The following is a 19,713-nucleotide window of genomic DNA, read 5'->3' as shown; positions in this document are numbered from 1 at the left end:
TGTGTTATTCAGTTTTAATAGATATGAAAGCTATGGACTAGAATGAAGAAGAGAATAAAGAACTAGGACTATTTTGTTGAAATAATCTAATTCTATTTGAAATTCGAGTGACAAAATCAACTGATTGATTAATTTGTTTCATTAGTTTATACACATTTATCCCCTTAAGCAACTTGACTTATACTTGTCCATGTTGTCTTCTTTGATTATAAATTGATTCACTCTGTGGGTAGAGAGTCCATATAACTCTTTTATTCTTAAGAAAATGTAATATTTTCAAAATATAGCTGGCCATGATCTTATAATCATTACAATTGGAAAACTTTTCATTGTTCATTCCACAAAAAGAAATTCCTTGGGATCAAGGATTCCTTCCTGGCAATCAAAAGAAAATATAAAACTTAAAATATGATTTACTGTTTTCAATATAAGGTGACTCTAGAAATGTGTCGCTCACTGTAAGAATTTACTAATATTAATTGTCTTGCCAATAACAACAAATAGTGGAAAGTAGTTAGTCAATTTATATATTTGAAAAGTTCAACAGACATTTTAACTCACACATATACACATACACACACACACGCACGCACACACAGACACATGGATACTCACACACACTTACACCCATCAATATGCAATCGGTGCTGGCTGCTGGCAAATTAAATTAAAGCATTGTAAAATAGTTTTGTGTATATGTGTTTGTATGTTTGTATTTATAACTACTGACATTTCTGTGTATTATTATTCTCTTTCTTTTCCCCTCCACACAACAACAACAACAACAACAACAATGACAACAACCACAATAATCGCCAATAGCCAATTGCCAATGCGTATTTAACCATTTAATAACAAATTGCCTTTTAACCTGCTTACACTCTAACGCTGGAAAACTTCAATTATGTAAATCCCATCAGAATGCAATTGCTAATACTACTACTAATAAGAAAATCCCAGCCAGAAGTAGAAGCAACCACCGGAAAAAGACTAAGCCATAAATAGAGAGGGAGAGAGTACGAGAGAGAGAGAGAGAAAGAGGTTGCGAAAGAGAGAGAGAGACATAGACCATCGATCATGGCCGGACCGCAAGTACAGCATACACAGCGACCCAATAGCGCCTATTACACGGGTGTCAATGGCAGCGGAAACGGAAATGCATCCGCGGGCATGGCAAGCAGTGCCTCCCACACAGGACTGCATGCCTTGCGTCAGGTGTCCAACGAGACGGAACTGATCTATCGCGGCAGTCATAGCAATGGCACAGTTAATGAGATGCCCCCCTTGGGGGGTCAGTTGTCTCGCCAACAACAATTCCATCAGCATCAACAGCATCAGCATCGCCATCAGCAGCAGCAACAATATCAACAGCATGGATCTGCTTGTCCCAGTGCTGATGGTTTAATTGGAACCATTGCGACCAGTGCGGGAGTATCTGGAAGTAGTAGCGGAGGAGGCGGCGGCGTCGGCGGCAATAATGGTGCAACGGCGTTTGCCATGACAAGTGGACAACAGCTACAGCAGCAGCAGCAGCATTTGCTCAAAAAGTCCAATACACAGCGTAGCATTGAGATCATTGTGGATGCCACACAATGTGGCAAGGATGTGCAAGCCGGATCCGCAACGCCTAAAGATGATATCGAGCAGGGCGGCGGCGGCGGCGAAGGTGGCCAAGAAACAGTGCGAAAATCATCGCGACATCGTCATCGACCCTTGCATCGACGACTCATAACCTATTTACGCAATCTCTTTCAAGGCAGTGCCGCTCAGAATGGTAAGAAGATGATTGATTTCCGATAAACGATTTCCCCTCCCAAAAAAAGAAAAACCAAAAACTAATCGTAACCTAAAGTTGCCTCAACTGTACCTACGACCAGATTGGACCGAGACAAGTTTTTTACTCTTTCACTATTTTTTATACAGTTGAGACTACAAGTTTTGTTTTCATTGCATTCTTTACTAATTATTCCCTTTCATTTCTTTTATCATTTGTTTTCTTACCTTCTTTTTGTTTGTGTGTATTTAAATTTGTATTTCTCTTTTTCTTGTTTTTTTTTTATTCTTCGTTTTTATAGCCTTGACAACTTTACTGGTGTCCTGGGGCTGTCTCTCCAAGCGTAAGCAAAGCCACTTCTCTAAGCCATTCGCTCCCCCACTAATCATCCACAACATATTGAAAGGAGAATATATCCTTTGAGTGTTCACCCAAAAATGACACATTTAATTCCCTTGTTCTTAAGGGTTTTGAACTGAAGTTAAGAAGGTTAATAATTTGATTGGCTTTTAAAATACATTTCCATGGAAAGTTTTGTTATGCCAACATTCAACATCATTTTAGTTTTTTATTAAATCCAATCGTTTATCTTCAAACATCATTCATAGACAACTACGAGGTGTGGCTCAAAAACATGTACATCAAATGCATTTTCCTAATGCTTATACCATTAGCAGACCATTACTCAAACGTTAAAACTAGTTGAGAATTACAATTAAAAGACACGAAAAGAGCTAGACACAGTTAGCAACTTTAAAGCTCGTTCTTAATGAACTTAAAACCTTTGTTCGTTAATAAATCAAAACACTTCTGAAGCATTCAATTTCTTAGATATGAAGCTTAGACTTTTCAGACGCTCCTCGTTAAGTAATTAATATTACTTGTCAGCCCTAAAAAAAAAACAATAATTTATAACAAATCCAACAAATGGCAAACTTTTGCATTTTCACTGCTTCAGTGACCAATTTCAACGCGGAGATCACGGGAAAGAGCGACTTGAAATGAGCAACGGATTTTCAGTTTGACCGAAATGACAAGAGACAATGCAGACAAAGAACAAAAAACCAACAAAAAAAAAAAAAGAAAGTTTTATTGAAAAAGTTTGATGAATGACAAGTTAGCCGACTTTAGAGCAAATTATATATATGGATATATATGTAGTGTGTGAGAGCGTGGATAATAAATGACATGGCACTTCGAGTACATAAAATTTGCATATAATTCAAAAGTTACAGAAAGTACCCAAAATTTTTGATTTTATCTAGTCCTTACGAACAGTAAAATTCAACTTGAACAAAGAGTTACTAGACAGAACACAAAGAGATGAAATGTGAAGAGATGAGATGTAATAAAATAAATTGAACTTGCCTCGGATGCTGCTGTTGTTGTTGGTAGCATTTGCTTTTTGCCAATTGGCTTATTCTCTCTCCGTTCTCTCGCTTTTCGTTTCAACTCAAATTGATAGTAGTAGTTGTGTTTTCAGTGCCCTTGCCCCTATCCCTATCCCTGTCCCTGGCCTGTGACCCTGTTGACTACTCCTTTTCATTTTTTTTTTTTTTTGGTTTTTGCTTTTTTTCTTTGTCGTTTTGTGTGCTTGTTGGCTGCATTTTATTGTCCTGTCGTTTGGCAGAAGAGATGGAAAACTCCGCCCACAATCTCTGCTTTCATTCTATCCACGTAGTCGTTGTCTTTGTGTTTAAGCAGCCTTAAGGCAGCTCAATCACAATTCATCTTCTCTTGGCTCATCTCCTTAGGTCATCTCTCTTTGTGTGCTTTGCTTTTTAGCTGCTGCTGCTGCTGCTTTGCTTTTCATATATACATAGATTCGTTCATCTTCATCTTTACTTTATTGCACTTGATAATTTCTTCATTATGCCACGCCCACATGCTCTGGTTGTAATTGACTTCTGGTGTCTGCATTTTGTGGTCGCTTTCCACTTTTATTTTGTGTGCACTTGAGGGTCGGCTCTTGGCGTCTTCATTTTTTAACATTTTTCACTTTTTCCCTTTCTGTCTCTCTCTCTCTCTTGTTGTATTTTTTCCTTTTCCTTTCCTCTTTCTTTTCAATTATAATTTCATTATTTGTTGTTTGCTGGGTATAATTTTTAATGTTTACCGCTTGATGTGTTTTTTGTTTTTCTTCTTGCTTGAAAGGACCAAAGGAGTCCCCCCCCCCCTGCACCTTTGAGTCTCAACGGACGACCCCAACACGACAAGCGAGTGAAATCCTTTTTGCTTTTGCTTTCCCCCTTTTCTTTTATTTTCTTTTGTCCTCGACATCTGCATGCATCTGCCTAGTGATTACTTGTCTCGCTGTTCGCCACACTTTCTCACCTTTCATAGGCATTCAAGCGAATATGGCAGCAAACATGAGTTTCAGGACATTTTAGTTGTAATATCCTTGGATATCAGGACGGGCATATTGGTTGGGTGTACAAATTGAAAGAAACGACTTACCAGAAGGTTTAAAAAAATAGCAAATAGATTCAAAATTGTCCCACTGTGAGTGAAAAACAACATTTTAGTAAAGTTTATTAAACCTTTTTCTATGCTAAAATATAAATATTTATAATTTTTCATTCAAAACACACAATAAATGCATTGTTGAGGAAATTTCTTAACCCTTTCAGAGTAATGCCTAAAAGTATGCAATGATTTCGCGCTCACATTTATTCTTAATTTTATGTACACTTTTACAGGGTGTGCATTAAATTGCATCAAATTGCTTTTACATTTCTCTCTTCTTTTGTAAGCGAATATCTGTGTGTGTGTGTGTGTCAGGGTCTGCCACATTTTAATTTATTTAAGCGTGTCCGGTCTGCAAAATGAGTTAAGTGCATTTCGGCTTTTACACCATGTGTGTGTGTGTTTTTTTACTCCCCGCTCTTAATTTTTATACCCTTGCAAAAAGGGTATATTAATTTTGGTCAGAAGTGTGCAACGCATAGAAGGAAGCATCTCCGACCATATAAAGTATATATATTCTTGATCAGCACGACGAGACGAGTTCAAATAGCCATGTCCGTCCGTCCGTCCGTCCGTCCGTCCGTCTGGATCAACGCAAATTCCTCCTAGACCGTAAGAGCTACAGAGCTGAAATTTTGCATATAGGCTTGTATATACTGCAGGCGTTGTATATCTCGGATTCAGCCGGATCGGATCACTATATCATATAGCTCCCATACAAACGCCAAAGTCACGAACAGTGACTTTTCTTAATAACTTCGTTATTTTTTGAGCTATTGTCGTGAAATTTAATATTGGTGAGTTAATTACACATATAAACGACTATGCAAAATTTGATCAAGATCGGGTGTCTATATCATATAGCTCCCATAGGAACGATCTTTCGAAAACAGTGACTTTTGTCAATTACTTCGTTACTTTTGAAGCAATTGTCATAAACATTTATATTTGTCAGTTTAGCATAACTATTAATGACTGTGCCAAATTTGATTAAGATCGGGCGACTATATCATATAGCTCCCATAGGAACAATCGGTGGTGAACAGTGGTTTTGATCAATAACTTCGTTATTTCCTAAGCCGTTCGTTCGCAAATATTAGACCTTTTACTCAAAAAACTTGCAAGGGTATACAAACTTTGACGCGGTCAAAGTTAGCCCCGGCCCTCTGGTTTTTTCATTTTTTTGGAAGCAACTCGACACGCTGTTCCCCTGCGCGCCGCCATTAAGTTGCACTTGCATTTTGTACGTGTGTGTGTGCGTCTGATTTTATCCACATCACTTCTCCTTCAACGTGTGCCCCCAATTTGCCGTTACCCTTAAATCAAATCCAACAATTGCAACTAACAAGACAAAAGGGCAGAGCCACTAGCTGCAAAAAGTTTTTTCATTAAACAAGTCAAAACACAAAACGAAAAAACGAAGAAAAAACAATAAAAAAAAACAATTGCAACAAAGTTGGCCGCTTGCCTTTTCTTTTCACAAAATGTTGCACATACGAAATTAAATGAGATAAGTGTTGCAGCATTGTCTCAGAGCATCAGGGCCACAGAGTGTCAGGGTGAGGGGGTGAGTAAGACTAAGGGTGTACCACACATACATACATACATACATACATAGTGGCATTGCTATCCAAGTACCTACTTTTTATTATACACACTTTCGTAGAGTGTTTACAAATTTCTCAGTAATGTGTAAGCGCTTGGAAAAGAAAGAAATTTTTGTATGTAAGTTACTCTGTGAAGAACAAAAAGAGTATAGAATGGTCGACTTTTCTCATATATATATATTTAGTTCGTTCTCAATTTGTTGCCACTGATACAGGATGTGTGTCTGTTTGGGGTGTGTGTGTGTGTGTGTGGCATAATCTATATAAAGTTAAAGCTGGTAAACTTCAGAGGAAGCAGAGCCCAGAACCATTTAGTCATCATTAAACGACTAAAGTGTTGCAAAAGTGTTGCTCAAATCGTTAAAAATGATATGGATGGGATTTAACTTGTGCATTTTTGTGTGCCGAGTTAAGTTGACCATAAGCCGTAATGGCTTATAGCTTATACGGAGGATATAGCCAAGTTTTCTTCACACATCTTCCAAGCCCTTATATATATTATTTAAGATGGTTATTTCGAGTTAACTCATTTGATTTCCAACCTTTTTAAGAGCCAACAACAAAACGTTTCAAGACTTTTTACTTTTAGCTTTGTTTTGAATTTAACAAATTATTTTTTAATTTCATTCTTTTATTGTAGTTGATGTAAAAAGTTTGTATTATGAAAAGTAATGCTTTAATTATAGGGAAGTAAAGTTATCTATTGCATTTTTTTTTAATTTCATCTAGAAGCACCCTGTATTTCAATATACAGAGACTGCAGCGATTATGGGATGCAAACATACATTTTTGCAACGAATTGTGACGAAATTGAAATACCCAAGGATATAAAAAATAATAAAATGTGCACTACCAAAGACATTTGCATGTGGTTATCCCTCTGTATGTGTGTGTGTGTGTGTGTACGCTTCGATTGAGTGCACTTCTTCAAAGGCTCCAAATAAATATATTTTTTTTATTAATTTGCACTTTTATAGCCAGAAGTAAGCAGAAAAGGCAACAAAAGAGGGGAAGAGTGAGAAAGGGAGAGAGAGAGAGGGGGAGACAGATGATGTAAGTGAGATGGATGCAGAATGGATAGTCAACATTTTACCCACACAAACACAAGAACAAAAAGAAGCAAAAAGAATGAAAAACGAAATCGAAAATTGCATGCGGTTGCACTTATCGAAACATACACCGATACACGCACATACACACACACACACACACACACACTCACACATATACACACTCATATACTTGAAATTGAACGAAAGTAAATATTTTTACTGCCTGCCTGCAGTTTGAGGTAGAAACACAGAACCTAATAAAAAGCAATGTCAGAGGTTGGAAGCGGGGGCCAACTTCGACGTCGGCGTCAACGTCACCGCCAACGCCGACTGCAACATCAACAGAGGTAGCAGCTGCTGCTGCGGTTGCGAGCAAAATATTTGCACTTGAGTGGCAGATGCAGCGGCAGCAGCAGCAGCAACAGCGGATGCGGAAACATGACACCTGCGCCAACAAACACACACACATATATATACAAAGAGTTATGTTGTTGTTGCTGGTGGTAATGGTGGTGGTGGTGATGGTGGTGCTGCTGCTATAGCCAAACATAAACATAAACTGAATCGAGATAAACAGCAACTTATTATGCGTACTCATGCTACAAATGGGGCACACAGCAATTGCCACTGCATGTTTTTCCATATGCGTGTGTCGTTCCTCTGCTACCCAGAATCCAAAAGGGGGGCGGCTGGGGGGGTGTATACCGACAGAAGATATGTATCTACCCATCTATCGCAATGCATAACTTAAACTCATCCTCCGAAAGTCGCCCCATTAGGAACCAAACGTTTGCAATCATAGAATGTCTCTTTAATCAGTTGCCTCCCAAGCTCCATTCCCCAAAATTTGACATCAATTTTGGTATCACTTTTAGGCAGCAGCATTATTTCTTACCAAGAAGAGAAGCCAAAGATATTTATCACAAATGGTGAATACCCTTCTTCCAGCAAGAAACTCATGAATCCACTTTAATTGTCATAAATATCAGTTATCAGTTCAAAAATATAAGCCGAAACTATTATCCTCTATCTACATATATAATACATTTATAATACAATATATCATATTATAGAACAATGGAAATAGAGTTGAAGTCATAAGATTTAGATCTAAAGTCTTTAGTCAGAGCTCCTAGTAAGCAATCAAGCAAATTTTAATTAATAGAAATCAACAGCTCCAACTGGGCGTATCATTAATCTGCAAAAGACATTAATTTCTAGTTTCTTATCATTTCTAACCATGATAAGCCACTATTTGGCTGCAATGCAATTTACCTAAAAAGTATGCTATAGAAAAATATATCACGTATACGAGTAGTTGGTAAATTTAATATGATTTGCTTCATGCTAGAGAATCTCCAAAAGTATGAATTTCGAATATTCTACAAAAAACAAGCTTTATTATTTCTATAGATTTCTAATATTTGTCCCTCTTCATGGCCTTTGAAAAGAAAAAACCAAAATTCTTTAAGACGTTGTTGAATCTTTTGAATAGGTTTGAAATTGGTCAATAATTTCTTGGTTGGCTTGATCTTTGAATAAATCTTCAAGCATATTCCATAAATTTGCTAGACCAAGCAGTAGCTTTGTGTACCCAGCACATTTATTAAAGTTATTTACACTTTTGCCATATTTATGTTTTCTTTCTTTTTTGTTTTTTTGTGAAAGTGCTAACAAATGAAAGAATAAACATATGTATGTATATCACTGTGCGTGTATGTGTGCGTGAATGTGTCTGTGTGTGTGTTGCATAAGCCAGCTGGCAAATGAAAAACTTAGAGCAAAGCCAACGACAACTGCTGACACAGAGAGAGAGTGTTAGTCGTTTGCTGCATTGGCTTTGCTTTCGACTTTCCCCAACAGCAGCTGCTCCCATTATCAACCACCCAACCAACCACTCACCACCCATTCAGTGTTCGCTTTACATTGAATTCTTTCTGACCCGCACATACATAGGAATATCCTTTTAGAAACTAATTTCTTTCCAAGTCGAAATAAATTTACAATTGAACCAACTGAACTGACTACAACAATGACTACAACTTGGAATATATAATCGAAAATTATAAACTTGACTTGTTTCTACTAGTAAATTTCTTCTCTTTTTCATTTTTTTACAGATTCCGAATTAGAAGAATTTGAGACACCGGCCCGCTATAGACCCGACTCGCTAAGCGCTTTAAGTCGTGCCACACGTTTCACTGAGGACGAAATCAAACGAATTTATCGCGGTTTTAAGGCCGAATGCCCCACGGGCGTTGTCAAGGAGGACACTTTTAAAGTGATCTATTCACAATTCTTTCCACAGGGAGGTTCGTGCGGTACAGTATAATTCGTTTCGTTAACATTTTGTGACTTGAGCTCGTGAATGATAGTTACTTTAACGCTTGTATTTATATTCATTTAGCTTTGATAATGAAAGCATTTCCAATTTGTTTTAGTTAATCATTTGCAGTGTGTTTTAATCAGTAGTTGGTTGTATTCATTTGTTTATCCTAACTGTTGTTGTGTTTCTGTTGTTTTTCTTCTTAATTTTACTCTTATGGATAAGTAATCAAAGATAGATTAAGATATATTCGTGTCGGGGTAATCAGGTTAGGGATAAGATTAAAGGGTGATCTTTATATCAAAGATCGAGCACTATTATCTCAGTCTTAAACTGGCCAACTAATATGTTTTACATATTGTCTACCAAATGTTTGATGTAAAATGTTGTACAGCTACTTAGCAAAGGCAAAGTAAACTGAATGAAAGGCAACCTAAAGGCTTCAGCAGAGTTAATCATAATGACGATGGGGACGATGTTGATGATGGTGAGAGATGATGATGATGACGCTGTTGGTCTAATTCAAAAGATGCCAAACAGGGGAAGAGCCCAGTTGGCTTGTAAAAATGAAATGCACAGAGTAAATTAGCGCAAAAGTACAACCAACAAAAAATGAGCAAAAGGCAACAAAAGAGAAGCAAAGCATAAAAAGCAAAATCATGTTTCAAAAGTCGGTACACTAAAGGGGGAAAAGGAAATGGGGGCTGGTCCCAGTCCCATTCTCAGTCCCGGACCCGTTCGTGGTCGCCCACTTGACCTCATTGCCCTTTAACTTTGCCTTTTCATCAACTGCAACTGCTGAAAATAGAATTGACTTTAATTTCCATCAATAAATTCTACTTAAAACACACATGATCGTCTGACTCCCTAGCCTGTCTGTCTGTCTGATTGTCTCCCAGACTGTTGTGTATGTGTGTGCGTACATTTTTCCTGCCTGCCTGTCCTGTAATGAAACTAATCCCAGAGGCAGCAAAATATATTGCTACACATGTTTGCCACTAAATTATTATAATAAACTTATTTTGCCTGGCAGGAAAATGTTTCTGCACAATCTTTCCACAACAACAAAAGCAAAAGGCGGCAACGCATAGCAAAAGCAGTTGCCGATAGACAGAAAGCAGAAGACATGCAACATGCGAGAAATGCTTCAACTTTCTTCTTCGTCGGTTATCTGATGAAAAATAAATAATGAAAGCATTTTTTATTTTGATAAGCCGCTTTTCCTACTCTCAACAGACACATGACAAAAAAACCAGACCAAAACGCCACAAAAGCGAGACGAGGTGTCACAATTGTGATACCCTATTTTATGATCGAATTATCTAGGCGAAACTGTGATAGGTAAATATTAGATTTGGATGATCAATGCTGTTAAATAGGGCGTGAAAGGGGGCAGTATAAGTCAATTTGAGGTAGCAATAGTTGGCCGAAATATGAAAGCGGCTTAATTTCCATTTCCTATGCGTTGCAGGGTATTAAAAACAAAAACCTAATACGCAATGGCAAGCAAAAGTATACACAAACACACACACATACATACATACATGCGTATACGTACATACATACATACGTATGTATATGGGAAAACTCCAAAAAAAAGGCAAAAAAAAATCATCATCAAAGCTGGTGATTTATCACTTTTATCCCCCTCCTCACCCTCTAGGCATCTTCATCTTCAGAATTTCTGCTTGCTTGCTATTCCCCCAGCTTGTTTTTTTTTGTTTTGCTTTCCCCAAGACTTTCCCCTTGTTTCTTGTATTTTGGCCAAGAAAAATTTTGCTCAAATTTTATAACAATTTTTACATGGCACATTTGCAGTCATTTTTGATTTGCTCGAAATGAGAAAGAAAAAATATGCTTCAAATCAAGTCGACTATACAAATACCCTTTAACAAGTTTGCATTGTATGTAACGGATAGAGGAGAGACAGGCTTAGGATTATACAAGGTTGATGTTGATGGATCATTGAGATGATGAGAAATGTTGGTCTAGTTAATCCTTATAGGTCCATGCAGGGTACACAAATAACCTCCACACACACACACACACATACACAATGAGAGTGCGTGTGTGTGTACAGCGGCTGAGCAGATGCTATCCGTTGCCTTTGAGCTTTGACCTTAATGTGTCTGTGTGCGTGTGTGTGTGTGTGTGTACGTCATGCGTCATAAAAATACATTAAGCATCAAACGGCGACAATAAATTTTGACAAATACACATTTTTTGTATGTGTGAGTGTGTGTATGCGTGTGATTTATTTTCGGGTAAGAAACAAAAGGAAAAAATGAATGAAATTTTCGTTTTCTTTTTTTTCTTCTTTGTTTTGAGCAATTATGTTTTGAATTATGTGCAGAATGATGCATTACTATAACTTGTCTGCACGTATTCAGTTTGGCGAAATAATTTCTCTTTTAAAGGGCAAGAACATCTCTTCTATTGGCAAAACAAAGCGAAAAAAAGACGGCTTGTAGCATAATTTGTATGCTCTTTTGCATGACAAGCAACAAATCAGAGCAACACAAATGATATTTTCACGGTTTTTGAAAGATTTTTGCTTTGCTCCATAGCTCGGCCCCTTTTTTATGGACTTTTTTTTTAACTTTTCAAAGAGGTGTAAATGTTGTAAGCGCTCATAAAATGGGTCGGAAAAAAGAAAATAAAGCAAACCCTAAAGTAAGAAAACAGAAGTCGAAAAAAATAACGAATGAATTTGGGAGACGTCATAAACATAAACCACGACGCCTTCTCCTCTGAAAGCCCCGCCTCTTTAGCCCATATTTTCAACATTACCAACGCCTACTTTAGGCTATAATGGTAATAAAGAAATTTTTCATCGCTTACTGTGGGACTGAGGTAGAGGAAATGAAAGTCGAAAGAAAGTTAATTGTCAACTCTTTCCCAACCACATAAGTAGGCAACACTTTTGTTGCCTTGGGCTTATCATCAACAGCAGCAGCAGCAGCGGCAGCCAGAGCAGAGAGCGACAGAGATGAAAGATGGAAATGTAGCAAACAGGGTAACAGAAAGAGACGGACGCATAATTAGCTGCAAAGTTGACTTTTTCCCAGTGATAAACAGAAAACTTTTGCGGCTGACAAAAACTGAAAAGCAAAGCAAAAGTTTTGTTGCAAGTTTTTTAGAATCCTCCATTTTTGTTTCTTGGTTTCTGTTGTTGTTGTTACTGTTGGTTTCGTTTTTTTTTTAATGTTTAACTTTTTGTGTGTGTTTTATATATGTAGTTGTTGTTGTTGTTGTTGTCTGACGACCCCCATAAAAGTTTTGACCTTGCTCCAAATAACATTCATATTGTATACTTATGCTGGCATATCTAACATGAATAAGAATCGCTTTTAGATATTCAGCTAGAACACTCTTTGCTTGTGGAGTATGTTCTTTCTGTGTGTGTGTGTGTTGAAACACTTAACATTTAAAACTCTTGAAATAAATGAGAAATAATATTTGCATTAAATGTCTTGTCTTCTTTTCATTTACCGAAAAAAAAAAACCAAAAAACAACAGCGAATCCAACTTTATATGCACATTATGTATTCAACACACTGGATCAGGATCACAGCGGCATTGTTAGCTTTGAGGTGAGTACCAAAACCATTAAAAACCAATCTGCCAAGTTGGCTAACTAAACTGAAATTCATTTGAAAAACTTACTGCAATGCCATGGCCCATATATTTGTCATATTTAAGCTCCAGCTTAATTGAGTGACAAATAGAAACAACAACTTGGCAAACTTATATAGTTATATATAGTCTCGAGTTCGTTTTCTCCTTAAATTCATGTAGCTAAAATACAGTTTTGTTAAAGGAATAAAAGTAATTGCTTATTCAATGGCATTACTATGTCGATAATTGTCAGCAATTTGATTTATGTTTGATTTATTTAAACAATGAAAAATAACGTCTCGACGACCGTTTTAATATAGTCGCGGCGAGTGGCCGACGGAAAAACGCCTAATATTACGCAATTTAATTTACTTACTTAAGTCCAACATTTATGTGAGTGGGGGCAGGGGGATGTCCCGAAGCAGTAAGGCAACAATTTTTTGATATAAACAAAATACGAAGAAAAAGAAGAAGAAGCAAGGGAAAAGCTCCACCCAAAAGCTGGACCCCTAAGTACAATGAAATTACTTTAGACATTTTAAGTATAAAATATGTCCGACAGTTACGTTGAGTTTCGCTAACAACGAATTGGAATGAGTTACCAAAGGGGACGGCCAAGCCAATTTCGGACATGGCGAATTGTGTTCACCCTTGCGAAGTCATCTTTCTTTATCAATCAAGAATAAGGCATTGAAGAAACTAAAAAATATAAGATAACATTGAATTCCTATATTTCCCTTTGCTCTTTCTAAGCAAGGGTATCAAAAGTATAAGTAAAAGTTGGTCAATCGTTGAGGCCGGGAAGGGGAGATGATGACGGCTTACGCAGCCCCCAAAACAGTATATCGAGCATTAAATATATATATTTTATATATAGAAGCCAACAAGAGGAAAATTTCTTTAGCCGTAAGCGCATTTAGTTACGGTTTATTAGTGACAGCGAAAAGCAAAGTGCAGAGCATTAAACAGAGAAAAACAAGGAGATGAAAGTCCTTTCTCATTAGACTCAACCTCTATAGATGTTTTTTAACGCTCTATTAAATGCACCTCCTTACACTCTTCCACTTTTGTTTCTTTTTTTGGGCTTTGGGTTGACATTAAGTTCATAATGTAGCTAAAGTAGATGTAGAGACCAAGAAGCTTCTTAAACTTGCTGCCAGCAACGTTCTGATGCTTCGGTTAAAGATTTGTAGCAACAATTTTCTTAATTGTTAAAAGTATGTATATAGATAAAGCTAACATTATGAAGAAGAGTCCCCCAGTTAAACTCAATTGTTTGCCAATTTTATGCAGATAATTAGTATCAGAAGTTGGAGTTTCACTTTCGATTTTCGCCTGCCTTGAATCTTATGGTAAAATTCCTTTATCCAAGTGAAACCCTTCTCAGTTTCGACTTCCATCTAGAGATTCGCTTTCAAGTCAAGTCAACTATCTGAAAATCAAAAATAAACTGCATTCTTACTCTTTTAGTGTCAGCACAAAAAGAACAAAATACAATTTGTATTGTCTACAAAACGGAAACAGCAAAAACAACAACGAAACAAAGAAGAGTCAAAAAAAAATAAGAAGAAGGAGTCAAGGAATTGAAGCAGAGTGAAAAAACATCGTGCGCGCGGTTAGGGCAATAACAAATTTGTTCGCCTGTCCTGTGACTGCCTTTGCAATGTCCGAACATGAACTTCATTTCCGGTCCGGCCACGCCTTGGATGCCCATGCAAGATAGAATGCGCCACTGTTTGTTCGTTTGTTCGTTTGCTGGTTGGTTCGTTCGTGTGCCATTCGAAACGATGAATTATGGAGATTTTAACGCCAAGACACTGTCGAAGGCACACACAACTGAGTCGCGCGATAAAAAACAAAAAACCAGCAAAGGCAAAAGCACAAAAGGTTCACAAACCAAATAATAACAAAATACGTATGAGCCATGCAATGTGAAAAAGGAATTTTCCAGCAAAGGCAAAGGCAAAATAGAGATGGTTGCGTGTAAAGTCGCTTAACACGAAAGCGCTCAATTATTCTCAATTAAGAGCACTAGCTTTGCTATCTGTATGAGTTTAGGTTCAAATTTCAAATTTTTGAAGTAACAAAGACAGACGATAGACAAATTAAAGATGGGACTCTAACTTTTTGTTGCATACTTCCAGGGTGGCACTAATTGTAAGATTGAAGAAGAGACAAGAATTTAAGCCTTCCGCTCTTAAAGACTTTACAGAATTGTGATTTTTGAAGTTTTGTTGTTTTTTCTAACAATATTACCAAATGTCGCTCAACACGCACTCATCTTGAGGTTCCTTTTTCTTGCCATCCACCTGGCATACACACACACACACGCACTCGCTGGCAATTGACGCCTTTTGGCTTATCTTTCATTTTTTTGTTTTTTCGCCAACTCGACATTTACCGTTCTTAAATAATGACCCCTGTAAAGAAATCGTAATGACTATAGGGCACGTACATGCTCCTTTTTGAAACAAGGCAAGCCCCATCTCGAATTCACACCCAGTACGGCTGTGTGTGTGTGTGTGTGTGTGTGTGTGTGTGTGTGTGTGTGTGTGTGTGTGTGTGTGTGTGTGTGTGTGTGTATGGGGTGCAAAACGACTAAGTGGAGGACTTCCGTTTCTGACACATATTGTTGCAAGGTACTTTATGCGCGATTTGCATGACAGTCGCGTTCATTATTAAATTGCCAATGGGCACAACAACAGTGTATAAATCTAATAATAATGGCCAAAACCAACGTATAGGGGGTGTGGCAGAGGAATGGAGGTGACGAGGGGTCTGGCTGGCAGTTAAATTGTAAAAGTTTCACAAAATTGCCAGCTGCTTGGTTAAAAATTTAAACTTACATAATTGCCACGCGGCAGGTTTTTTTCGGCAACCCAACCAGGCAACCAACCCAACCATCTAGCCAAATGTTAGAAAGTTCTCTTTGTCATCTTTTTCCTTTCCTTCTTTGTGGAAAAGTTCTTATCTAAATGCATTTATTACTGGCATCTAGAGAAAGTTAAAGGTGTCATAAGATTGAGAGGAGATTTGATTTCAAAGCAAAAAGTTAAAAGAAAGATAAAAATTTATTGCCGACTTTATTTGTTCTATCGTTATGTTTCCGTTTTTAGGATTTCGTGCAAGGACTTTCGATATTATCGCGTGGCTCTGTGGAGGAGAAACTGCGTTGGACCTTCTCGCTATATGACATCAATGGCGATGGCTTCATTACGCCCGAGGAAATGACTGACATTGTGACTGCCATATATGAACTGATGGGCCGTTTACCGGACGAGTGTCCCGAAGAGGAGAAAATCAAGGGCAAGGTGGAGCACATATTTCAGGTACACAATTCATTCATCCATAATCATAATTGTTAATGTTAATGCTAATTAGGTTGGTTTTTCCAATTGAAAACGTAAAAAACTTTCGTGCTCTTTATGCAAATCAAATTACTCATCAGTTATTCAAACAGACAGCGTGAGAGAGAAGAGAACGGGGCGGTCTCACTGTCTCGCTCTTGGCTAATTGAGTTGCCGGAACACGCAGGGCAGGTTTGCCCTTTCCGCTTTTGTTCTTTCCCCTGGCCTTGGAACTACCATAATTATTTATCAAGAATCTCGTCATTTAATGCTTTAACCATAAAAGACAAATTTACTTTCATTTATTTAACTATTATATGAATTTCGTTTTTGGATTTTTTTTGTGTGTGTTGTGCAGAAAATGGACATCAATCGTGATGGGGTTGTGACTTTGGAGGAATTTTTAGAGGCATGTCGGAATGATGAGGCAATATCGAGATCGATGTCCGTATTTGAATCAGCATTCTGACCATATCCGACCGACAAGGGTGATGAGTATACGGCGCGCAAACAGCGGCGGCATCAGCTGATGGATACTGAGAAACGTAAGTCCAATCACAAGATGATGATGATGAAGAACAGACAACAAGAGACAAGCAACAAACAACGTAGCTCTAGACAGAGGCAACAGTCATCTGCCAAACATCTTCATGTCATTGATATGGATAGGGCAAGTTCAAGTACCACAGCAACAGCAATCACAATTAATTGGAATGATAATGAAGATGATGATGAAGATGATGATGAGGATCGAAATGATGAAGAGGATGACGATGTCGACGACGATGATGATGATGATGATGAAGATGATGGAGATGCAGATGATGATGATGATGTGGAAAGCTGTAAACACTGTCGACCACACGGTCGAAACCAAAGGCAGCACTCAAAATCGAGGTCACGTAAACGTTGCAACAACAACAACAATGCCAGCAACAGCAACAACAACCACAACAAAAGCAAGCCACGTTCACGTTGGCCGGAATTGAATGTGGCCAATGAGCAGGCCATACGCTTTCGCTGTCCACAAGTTGGACCGCAGGTGGGCCGTGGTGATCTGCCCACACCACAGCCAATGCACTTTCATCATCCGCAACAGTTGCCACATCTGCCACAGTTGCAGCCGCAGCCACAGATACAACAGCATCATGCAGCAGCGGCAATAAAAAGCAAGGGCAAACCAAGAAATCAATGTCAACGTCAACGTCAGCCAAAGAGAAAGCATCAGCAGCAGCAGCAGCAAAGCCGAGTGAAATCCTTGGAAAAACCACCAGCATTACCAGCAAGAGCACCGCCAGCAGCTGCACCACCACCACCTCCACCACCACCACCACCACCACTAGCACCACCACTAGCACCACCGGCACCACCGTTGCCACCCTTAGGCATTGATGTGCCACCACCGCCCCACGAAGGGGAGCTCCTTCCCAGCACTCCCGATTCTCCGTCATTGGTAACTGTCAGTACTTGGTATACGGTGGCTAAGCAGGGTGTCTCCTGCTAAAATTTAACCACATCTAAATCCTCGACCACGACCACGCCCACGCCCACGACCCGTTCCCCTTCCTTAGTGAGTATGAATAATGAAAACCAAAAAAGTAAATAAAAATCAATATGAACAAAAATAAACAAAAACCTCTATTAAATTTAAATCAAATTGTCATAAGTCCGAATATATATATATATATATATATTTAAATAATAATTAAAATGTATGTATGTATGTGTGTGTTGTTGTTGTTTGTTTTTCTAAATAAATATTATTACGTATTCTTAAATTTTTTGTCATTCATTTTTCATTTCTTTTTCAATGATGTCTTGTTAAATACTTTTTTCGTTGGAAATTGTTTTCATACATTCTTTTGGTTTTTTGCATTAGATTAGCTTAAGACCAAAAATCAAATTCTCTGTGTAATGTAAAATGTGTTATAGTTGTAATCGAAAATATATATATATATATATATACATAGATATATATATACAATATAACAAAAAACAAAATGGAACCATTCGAAACTATTAAAATATATTCGAAATCGTTAACGAAAACAAAAAGTGAAATCTTTAGGAAAATCTAATGAAAACATTTTTTGTATTCAACCCCCAAAAAATAAAAAACCAAAACCCCAAAAGAAATACTATAAACATATTAAGAAAATGAATAAAAATCTTATTGTATTATAAATGTCTTACAATTAGTGTTAAAAACTTGACGTTAGCTGTGATGAAATCTCTTAAAAACAAAAAACTAAAAAACAAAACCAAAAGGAAAAAAACGATTAAAATAATTTATAGAATTGGCTTAAGTTTGCTCAAAAACCAAAAAAACAAAAACAAAATGCATGCCAAGTGCGTAAGTTTCTATATTTAAATGTATGTACGTGTGTGTGTGCGAGAGTGTATGACTATGTATTAGTTTAATATTTAGTAGAAAATGCCTAAATGCAATGCCAAAACATTATAGATCACTTTGAAATATAAAATCAATCGATTGAATGCATTTCTATCTATATGTATAAGTTGGATATAGACAAATTCGTATTTAGCTTTAAAATTAGATAAAAAATCAAAAATGTCTTCTTATAAATACCTAACTGAAATTGCATTTAGGCAATTTTTCAATGAAAACAGTTGAATGAAAACATAAAAAGTTGGAACAAAACATTTTGGAAATTTTTCTTTCAGATTTTGTTAACATGAGTTTATCCAGTTTCAAGTGATCAAAATTTGGACTTTGCTTTTGCTGTTCTCTTGTTGATGTTGTTCTTGTTATTTTTGGTCACCTTAGACACACACACACACACAGACAGACAAATACACGACACACAGATACATAAAGCTACTTACACAAGAAAACACAAAATTATGAAATACAAACGCATGGGAATTGAAATTTGTTAATGGCAATTAAATTTTGTGCTTTTTCTTCTTTCTCTCTCTCTCTTTTTTTCTCTTTCTCTTTCTGTCTCTCTCTCTCTCTGTTGCTGTCATTAATGCTGCTGCTGGCTCACACATACACACACACACACACATACACACATACGCTTAAATAGGCAATTGCCAAATTAATAAGAAAATTTAAAGTAACAAAAACGAAAACCAAACCAAAAATAATGATGATCTGATTGTGCCCATGACAGCTGCCTATATATACATATACAAACTTATGATACAATTGTCCGATCTGCATTGGAAACTGAATTGAAATTCCTTAAAAACAAAAAAAAAACATAAATTTCTGGCTGCCTTAAGAAACAATATAAGAACCAGATCGGCTCAACAAGTATGTAAGAAGAAGAAATCACCAAAGACGCATGAAATTTGCAAATGATCAACATAGACATTAATACTGATGAACAACAAAAAATACACAAATGTATATAAAAATGAAAATGTGAAAGGTTCCACAGCAACAACACACAAACGAAACAAGCAACTAAAACATGCCACAGGACAAAGCATGTTATGAAAAATATATAGTGTCTATGGATAATTCTACAATTCGATGACTTTGAACTTGAGT

At 37.2% G+C, this 19,713-nt stretch overlaps 2 protein-coding genes across 5 annotated transcripts in view; both read left to right on the top strand.

Annotated features, from left to right (window-relative positions):
- Positions 1-16,925, top strand: part of LOC6644800 (Kv channel-interacting protein 1) — a 73,164-nt gene extending 56,239 nt beyond the window's left edge. The window contains exons 1-6 of one of the 4 annotated variants that reach the window (XM_023177019.2): positions 783-1,774; positions 2,076-2,117; positions 9,020-9,211; positions 12,745-12,818; positions 15,960-16,172; positions 16,549-16,925. In XM_023177019.2, coding sequence (XP_023032787.1) covers positions 1,078-1,774; positions 2,076-2,117; positions 9,020-9,211; positions 12,745-12,818; positions 15,960-16,172; positions 16,549-16,659 — 1,329 coding nt within the window. In that variant the 5' untranslated portion in view covers positions 783-1,077 and the 3' untranslated portion in view covers positions 16,660-16,925. Of the gene's footprint in view, positions 1-782; positions 1,775-2,075; positions 2,118-9,019; positions 9,221-12,744; positions 12,819-15,959; positions 16,173-16,548 lie in introns of those variants that run through there. The other 3 variants (XM_015177946.3, XM_023177020.2, XM_023177021.2) reach the window with 3 other exon arrangements.
- Positions 16,852-17,694, top strand: LOC124460555 (proline-rich proteoglycan 2-like). The gene is made up of 2 exons (XM_047011584.1): positions 16,852-16,965; positions 17,197-17,694. Exons 1-2 carry the CDS (start codon positions 16,852-16,854, stop codon positions 17,692-17,694), a joined length of 612 nt encoding a protein of 203 aa, XP_046867540.1.
- The last annotated feature ends 2,019 nt before the right edge of the window (positions 17,695-19,713 follow it).

Source organism: Drosophila willistoni (assembly GCF_018902025.1).
Source record: "Drosophila willistoni isolate 14030-0811.24 chromosome XL unlocalized genomic scaffold, UCI_dwil_1.1 Seg142, whole genome shotgun sequence".
NCBI lineage: Eukaryota > Metazoa > Arthropoda > Insecta > Diptera > Drosophilidae > Drosophila > Drosophila willistoni.
The sequence above is the reverse complement of the archived record's forward strand: the minus strand, read 5'-3'. Positions and strand labels throughout refer to the sequence as shown.

Excerpts from the sequence above, each read along its gene's own strand:
- LOC124460555 (XM_047011584.1), top strand. The coding sequence starts at position 16,852 with ATGGATAGGGCAAGTTCAAGTACCACAGCAACAGCAATCACAATTAAT. Across the intron at positions 16,966-17,196 it reads ATGATGAAGAGGATGACGAT|GCCATACGCTTTCGCTGTCC; the intron begins GTCGACGACGAT and ends GCCAATGAGCAG.